Source organism: Tigriopus californicus, chromosome 4, assembly GCF_007210705.1.
Source record: "Tigriopus californicus strain San Diego chromosome 4, Tcal_SD_v2.1, whole genome shotgun sequence".
NCBI lineage: Eukaryota > Metazoa > Arthropoda > Copepoda > Harpacticoida > Harpacticidae > Tigriopus > Tigriopus californicus.
In genome coordinates this window covers 7,102,433-7,110,962 of record NC_081443.1, presented here as the reverse complement: position 1 = coordinate 7,110,962, position 8,530 = coordinate 7,102,433, and the positions used below count along the sequence as shown (strand labels likewise).

The window sequence follows — 8,530 nt, the reverse complement described above, 5'->3', positions numbered from 1 at the left end:
CAACTCTATCCATTGCCAAAAGTTCTGCCAGGAGCACATGGTCAAGTTCTGGAGCAAGGATTTCTGGCCCCCATCATCCCCGAATCTCAACCCCCTGGACTTTTTTGTGTGGAGCATCATGGAAAAGGAAGTCAACAGAACCCCCCACAGCAATGGTAACTCCCTCAAGGCATCCATCATCAAATCCTGGAACGAGATGTCGGAGGATCACCTCTGCAGTGCCTGTCCCAGTTTCTGGCGCCGTGTGGAGGCAGTCATTGCTGGTATGGGAGGACACTTTGAATACATTTTGTCAACCACAGTGAGAGGAACAACTTTTGTTTAAAAAACAATTCATTGAGCTGTCCTAAAAAATTACGTATCTTTTTTTCACAAACATAATCACAATTCCGGATTTTGCTTCCGAGCCCTGTACATTTGAGAGCTAACAAAATAAATTCCTTTCCGGCGTTGTCTTTGAATCTTTAAGGAGCACTTTTATCAACAGCAGGTTTTGGAAACACTACAGAAAGAGAAATCTTAAAGGGCGACAGTGTACGTCATAGACGAAAAGAAATATAGATCGCCTTTTAGCCTTTACATTGGAATGATTCACAAGTTGACAAATAATGATTAGCCAAGGTTAACTCCGTACCAAAGTGAACGATGGTCAACATAAATTAGCATCATTTTTCCGAGTTATCCTCAGTATACTATCCATTACTTGATACCAAGTATTTTCCTATTGATCGATTTGTCGTTTGAATGGTTTTGCTTACAATGAAAAGACCCGTATAATTGTATTTTTATTACAATGAACTTTGGGTTGCGGTGTCTTTGAAACAATATAACTTTAGCTTGTTACGATTGATTATCCAAAGATAGGCAATGATGGTATAGGAATTTGAAACAGCCTGTATCATCTGCTGAAACCACAGGACAGAATGTTTTTAGAAAGCTCTAATATCTTAGCCTGCATTTTGATATCTACTTGAAACCCCCTTGATCCTCAAAAGTTTGTACAATACTGATCAATGCTTTCAAGCCAAAGTGCTTTATTTGTTAAGCCACCAATTTCTAGAAATATGGATTGTGAACGAGTTTCCCGCCAAATCCCGCCCTTGGTCGTAGCAACTCTGAGCCACTTCTTGAATAAAAGTAAGAAATTTAGAATGATGGCAGGTCATTTTTATATCATTTACTTGTAAATCAGGCCGAAAATTCGAATTTTATGTAGTGTTTACAACATAGCTTTGGATATACCTACTGAGTTAAACATAGTTTTTGGCTAAAATTTGGCCAAGTTCTTCTATTCAACAAGATCTTGTGGTCGTATGGACTACAAAAAAAGGAAATATTAGTGCCAAGTAAGAAAACCTTTTTTATATTTATTTTTTAAATAGTTGTTTGAACAATTTGAATTTATCTATTACTTGATTTTCGGCCTTTTTTTGGTTCGTTTTTGTACTATTTAGTTTTGAGTTATTTTCCCATCATCACGAGATTCGAATTGCGCGCAATTTAGTTTGCTAATTTATTTTCCTTGTTGAAAGACTTGAAATGCTTTTTAGCATTGAAAAGTGGCATTCCTAGTACTTCATTTCGCGGGATTCCTGGCTCATGGCTGATTTAAGCGATTTAAGGCTCTCTTTTGCCCAACGGATTCTCTTCCATTGAGTCCTTTATATACGACTGGAGGAAAGTGCATGTGTCACACTTTCGTTGTGTTCAAGCCTGCCTGGATCTCTCCTCCTCTTTCACCTTCTTTCAATTTGCTGGTCGAAATCTTGGAGTTGGCCGTATGGATAGGAATCGGTTGCGCGGAATGTAACCCCGAATCCGTGAACGGGCTGACTGAATCCACCTCTTCAACCGCATTGCTCGGGATACGGTGACCACCTTTGGGTTTTCGCGGGTCTCCTACACGGATTCGTTTGACGTCTTCCCAAAGTGCCAGGGTAAGTATGGGGACCGTTCATTGTTGCTCATCAGATCGGGTTGGGAATTTAGGGTTGGTCGTTGCTGGATGGATGGATGGATGGATGAGTTTGTTGGTTAGCTAGTCCATAGTATGTTCTGCTGGTGGAGGCTGATTGACATGCAACCTCTGTTATCATTCATCAGAGCTGGACCAGATTTCCCCAACGACGGCAGGAGCAAGGACCACGATTAGCGCATTAACTACTACAACTACTACTACTACGAATAGAGAGAGACAAGCCGACGAGTTCTTCCCCCAAGTCTTGACATCAACCACGAACTCTACGAATCTACGACTCTACGACTCTACACCCCCCCTTTAAAAGACTTGGACCGATCGACGACATGAGTCATCCATCCAATACCTACACTGACAAACCTCGACGAACTCACAACAACAATAATCACCATCACAATCATCATCACCATCACAATTCTAGTCCCACATATCATGGCACCATTCAGGAGATCTGGGTCTTGAAGGACAGGGTTACGGGAGAGCCTAAAGGGGTGACGTACATCAAATTTGCTCGCACATCGGAAGCCGCTTTGGCTATGGAAGAAATGAATGGTCGATGTATTGAAGGGAGTCCTCGACCTTTGAAAGTGCTGATCGCCCATTCACGTGATCAGGGATCTCGTCGGGAAATGAATGAAGAGGAGCGTTTGGTTCGGTTGTTTGTGGTTGTTCCCAAACATTTGAATGAGGAAAATCTGCGAGAAGAGTTTGCTCCCTATGGTGATTTGGACTATGTATCCATTGTCAAGGACCGCTCCACGAAAGAGAGCAAAGGCTTTGGCTACGTCAAATATCACCGCATGTCGCATGCCGCCAAGGCCTTTGAGGAATGCGACCGCATGTTCAAGCCAGTGTTTGCCGAGCCCAAGCCTCAAAAATCGTCGTATCACGAAAGTTCTGGGTCCAGTGGTGGGGATCGATTTGGAGGCCCGGGATCCACTGCCTCAGGATCGACCACCGCATCCATGAGCGCCTCTTACGACATGCTATCCTACATGGACACATCTCACACCAATCCGGATGGGGTTTGTAGACTTCTGGTGAGCGCCTCGGCCTCGGTGAATCAAGATCAGTTGTGGCGATTATTTGATATTATCCCCGGTTTGGATTATTGTGAAAGGGGTCGACAGTTTAGCCAGTCGCGGAGCAGCCGCAGTTTTGTCGTGGTTTTCAACAACCCTCAGTCTGCCGTTTATGCGAAGGAGAAACTCCATGGCTTTGAGTATCCACCTGGCCAAAGGCTGCTGGTTCGATTTGATGCCAACAGTGACGGCCATCCCGCAGCTACCAATTGCAATGCCTCCAGCACAGGTGGAGGTCCCGCTAGGTCAAGTGGAACAAACTCGGGGTTCTTTCCCTTCTCATCCTCAAACGGGTCGCCGACTTTGCCTAAGCCTGGTAAGAATGCGGCTCCTCAGCCTCCCCCTATTCTCCCCTTACCCGGCAAGGCCAACATGGCTACGGATTTGGCTCATTTGACCGAGACCATTGCCAATGCCACTGCTCTGTTACAAGCAGCTGGTTATTCCGCCTCTGCTCCCCAACACCCTGGGACTAGTCCTCCGAACCCGAGTGGCGAAACGTACGACCCCTCCTATTGTTCGGTTAAGTTGCCAGCTCCTCAGCCTTTGGCGGCCATGGAATCTCTGGTGGCTGAAAGATTGTTTTTGGTTTGCACGCCAGTCCCGCCGCAGTTGTATGCCTTGAAGGATGTGTTTGGCCGATTTGGCAACTTAATTGATATCTACATCCTCAATGGGAAGACTTGTGGCTATGCTAAATATGCCAAGAAAGAATCTGCGGATAGCGCCGTTGCTGCCCTCCATGGTCAAGAAATATGTGGGTCCCGGTTAAAGGTGATGGCAGCGGATCCTCAAGACAAGACGGGAGACTCTGGACGAAAAAGACCGAAAATATCAGAAACTGACAACTGAATAGGCCGAAATTGATTTAAATTATGAATAACTCTTGTCCCAATGATTTGTTTTGAACATACAGTTTTTCCCTTGATTTTTTCGATTACGTGGAACACGTACAACAGAGCAGTAACGTTCCCGTGTGGCTTATTTTCAAATGACTTCAAATACCTAAGGAAATGTGGGATCTGATTTCTCAATCTGCCAGCTTAATTTCATCTGCCTTGTTTCATGCAACATTTGTGGCGTAAGAGTCAAGAATAAACCTCACCCGTGTTATGAGAACCCAAATTTGTTATGCTGCTGATTCCAGCCGAGCTTGGTTTTCCTTAAAATAGTCTTTATAGCTTCAGGTTAGTCAATCTCTCCAAATCTTAGAAAAATACTGATAAATTGATGCGTCGTAAATATTTCTTGAACACTTCCTGGTTATTGGCTGAATTTTTGGTAGAAAAAAAAATTAGAACAATCTTGAAAGGGGCTATTTTGAAAGTATCAACGCTCAAAATATGATTTGCAGTGCTGTCCATAGCGCAGTCGCCTTAGATAAGAAATGTCCAGATTTCAATATCCTCCCCGCCAAGGCGTGCTGCAGCCTCCCTGGATATTACGTGCTCCCTTTACTCAAGTCCAATTGAACCAGGGTTGTATCCCGCCTCACTTTTAACTTTTGATATGATTTCTGACCCGTACATTTGCTTCTGGTGCAAGTCATACCTACTTGTACAGTTTCATGGGAAATTACTTGCGAAAATCTGTAAATTTGCTGAGACATAAAACTTCAGATTCTGTCATTGGTCCATGGTTCACCCTTTACAGGGTGTAAAGAACTTAAGGGCCTCCATGACTGTTTTTCACAATATTTCTCCGCGCTCAAAGATTTTTTTGACATTAAACCACAAGCAAGAGGAATTGTTAAGTACATAGTGGCATATTACAAATGGTATAACGATATTCTAGGGTCGATGGGTAACCCTCTGAGCGATTGCCGTCAAAGCAATGTCTGAAAATGTAAGTGAGTGCAGTCTTAAGGTCAGAACCAAAGCTGAGGACATCTTGAAGGCTGCAAAGACCAAGGGACGTTGGTGAGCCTTTCAGTGTTCATCCTCAAACCATTTGAAATTGAAGAATCTCATGCAAATGCGATGAATCCATTTAGAACAGACCGGACCAAGGGCCGAAATCTGGAACTTCAATAGTCAATCTTTCGGCGTTCAAGCATCAGAGGCTTACCAATGTCCTTTAGACTAAAATCGGATCATTTATGGTATGGCGCTAAGTTTTTCAATAAGCCCTTTTGATGAAAACTGGAGATTCAATATGATCAAATTGTTCTTTGAGTAAAGGGAAAGGATTTTCAGAAGCCACAAAGAGCAGCCCTTGATTTCTTTACACTCTGTTAGGTATATGAATTGGAAACTCTTTTATCCTATCAAAAATCTTGCTTTCATGCATTTACATAGGAAGTTAGATTGGAATCCATCAAACGTGAGTGAATTGGATAGCATTTAACTCGATCAAGAAGTGCCTTGCCCTAATGTTATTTCAGCAGCTATAGTAGGCAAAATTGACATCAGCGAGCACGACACACTAGAAAACACAGCAATCTAAGCGATTGATTTAATCATTCCACCCTGCACTAAATCCTAATGACGAATAAATGAAAAACATGATTTGAAAGTCAAGATTTGATGACTAGGTGCACGCAGGTTTAACGTGGCCTAAAACGTACAAGTATACACACCTAAACCTGGTGGGGAGGCCAATATGTGCAACTTGAAACACCTTAATTTCTTGTGTTCAAATGCGAGGTTTTCTCTCAAAATCCGGTCTACACTTACGTTTTTTACAGTCTAGTCATGTCCGCTAGTGACATGGAAGTGAAACCTTTGCTTTCCTTTGAAGAGGTCAAGAGATGGACAGCGCCCAACCTCCCACGAAGACCGATTCCATTGCTAACACCTTCCCTCACGTACGCTCGTGTTAAGGCTAGCAATGAGGAATGCCCCGAGTCTGGAAAGGAATTCGGAACTCGCGTATCCATTGAGAAAGGAAAGACCCCACTCACCTTGTTATGCCACGATATGATGGGTGGATACTTAGACGACCGATACATTGATGGGATAGAGGTGTCCACGCTTCCTTATTATTTTGTTCATTGGTCAGGCATTGATGTGTTTGTCTATTTTTCCCATAACTTCGTGACCATCCCTCCCATTGGTTGGATCGAGTCCGCTCATAAAAATGGAGTGAAAGTCTTAGGCACCATTATCACTGAATGGGAATCGGGAACGGATCTTTGCGAGCAATTTCTCTCGTCAGATGAGTCTGTGGACCTTTTAGTGTCTAAGTGCGTGGCAATTTGCCATTGTTTTTCCTTTGAAGGATGGCTTGTCAACATTGAAAATGACCTGACGCTTGATCAGGTCAGTCGCATGATTCAGTTCCTGACGAGACTCACATGTGAAATGCGAAAACTCAATCCCAACTCCAATGTAATATGGTACGATAGCGTTACTAAAGATGGGAAATTGGACTGGCAAAACGAACTCAACGAGAACAATGCTCCATTCTTTGAAACCTGTGATGGGATTTTTTTAAACTATACCTGGTCGGAAGATCACTTAAGAAGCTCGAAAAGTCATTTGAATCGGAATGAGTCAATCTCAGAGGAATTGGATTGGAGTCACCGTGCTCATGACATCTTTGTCGGCATTGACGTCTTTGGTAGAGGTTGCTTTGGTGGAGGGGGCTTTAACACGAAACAAGCCTTAGAACAAGCCAGATCCAATCAGTTTTCTGTGGCTATCTTCGCCCCTGGATGGACCTACGAGACCATTGACAAGACATTGATGTCGTGTCAAGGAGACATGGAACAATTGTTCATTCACCGAGAGTTCCTGTTTTGGAAGCTACTTGAGTCAAGCTTGTTTTACAGAGGCTTAAAGTTATCCAATGAACCCGATTCAGGTGAGGTTTCAATTCCTCTAAGAAGGAAACTGTTTCATGAATTGATTCAATTTTAAATTGACTTGCATGTCATGTTTTAGAACTTCTTCACCCGTCATCAAACGCTCATTCATTGCTTTTCAATACGTCGTTCAAAACCGGATGTAAGAAGATTCAAAAGACAACAGAGGATGGAACCTTAAAAACCAAATGGCATTTTAACCTCTCCAATCAGAGTAGCCAGTGTTCCTTCCTTTGCACCGATTTGCCTCAACAAGGGTGATTGAACCTTGACACACTTTGTTGCCCAAGACACGGTTGAAAATTTGACTGAAAGTATTAGGCCCCTTTATTATCCTCCATTTTAAATAGGTTGCCTCTTTCCTTACTGATACTTTATTAGACCTTAGACCAATGAACGCGGATAATACTGATAGATATCAGGAGTTCCAATTTGTACCAACGATTGCATTGGTGTTCTTTCAATGAGCGTTTCTGGTACATAGACTTAGGTGGTCCAATATTTGGCTTAATCGGGCGTATGTGTCAAATGTTAGGAGCCCTCTAGTTTCCCCTATCAGATTGGAACAAACAAATGAACACGCCCTCTCATATCTCAAGATGCTTACTTGTGTCCTCCACTATAACGAGGTTTCAGAGCCAATAACTTGTGGATCTCCTCGATCAAAAGTAACCTCGCTTGAGAGCAAAGCATTAGTCGAAAGATCATCGGGTTTCCTGTCATGCTGCTTTTTGAAGGAAACTAGACGAGACTAGCTTTCTTTTTTCATAGTTTTTTTTTTATAAACTTACTATCAGTTTAATGAAATTTTTTAAAATGAGCTTCTTGATCCGCACAAAATTCATGCAGAAGCTGAACCGCCTAAAACGTTTTCCATCAGGATTTCCGTTGAATCTATTAGATTTTCGAGTGTTTGTACGTAATTCTAAGCGAGACCAAATCACCTTGGGCAACAAAACAATGTCATTCCAAAAAAAGGCATTGTGAACTATCAAAAATATTCGATGAATTCCGACTACAGACTGCAAATCCAGCCGAACTTTTCGTCAATCCCTTGATTGGTGAAAGTTTAAACATTGTGCGAAAATCATCCCTCGACACCATCGTTCAGATGCCTTTATTCGTGGTTGATTTGAAAATTGGGACAGGGGTTCAGTTAAATTTCATTTTCAACATCAAAAGTGCTTCTTTGATTACTGAAAACACACCCACGGGCGATGAGTTACTTGCCCTTCGATTAGTACTCGGTATGGCAGGTTCAGATCAACACGTTCGATTGCCACCAACATCTTTAAGTTCCTCCGAGTTTCCTTGCGATCTCATTTTTCATGTTGCTTATTGTGATACTTTCCATTTTGAGGAAATTAATTTGATTGGTATTGAAATTGGGAAAGAAATCGCATTTATAGAAGTGAGTAATTTTGAAATACATTGCACTTCTACGTGTGGCTGAATTTTGCGTTGTTTCTTGGACATCATATAAACACTACACGCTCGGTCTGTATGAAGATTTGTATGAACAAAAGTATTATCATTATTAAGGAACAATTATAGCAGAGTTGTCTAATGCACCGATTAGAGGCACAAGTGTGTTCTCAGGAGGGTGTGGGTTCGATTCCCGTCTTTGGGAGACAAAAAAATATATGACGGCACTGTTTACGTCGA

General features: G+C 42.4%; 2 protein-coding genes across 3 annotated transcripts; both read left to right on the top strand.

Moving 5' to 3' along the window:
• The first annotated feature begins 1,603 nt into the window (after positions 1-1,603).
• On the top strand, positions 1,604-8,319 carry LOC131879096 (cytosolic endo-beta-N-acetylglucosaminidase-like). Of its 2 annotated transcripts, none has more exons than XM_059225305.1 (4): positions 1,604-1,937; positions 5,747-6,864; positions 6,945-7,122; positions 7,844-8,319. In XM_059225305.1, exons 2-4 carry the CDS (start codon positions 5,754-5,756, stop codon positions 8,316-8,318), a joined length of 1,764 nt encoding a protein of 587 aa, XP_059081288.1. In that variant the 5' UTR covers positions 1,604-1,937; positions 5,747-5,753; the 3' UTR covers position 8,319. The 2 variants fall into 2 exon arrangements, with proteins under 2 accessions (XP_059081288.1, XP_059081289.1); XM_059225306.1 differs by having other exon boundaries at positions 1,607-1,937; positions 7,887-8,068.
• On the top strand, positions 2,305-4,179 carry LOC131879586 (RNA-binding protein 45-like). Its single transcript, XM_059225945.1, has one exon. The coding sequence runs from the start codon at positions 2,305-2,307 to the stop codon at positions 3,910-3,912; it is 1,608 nt and encodes a 535-aa protein (XP_059081928.1). The 3' UTR covers positions 3,913-4,179.
• Positions 8,320-8,530: the final 211 nt, after the last annotated feature.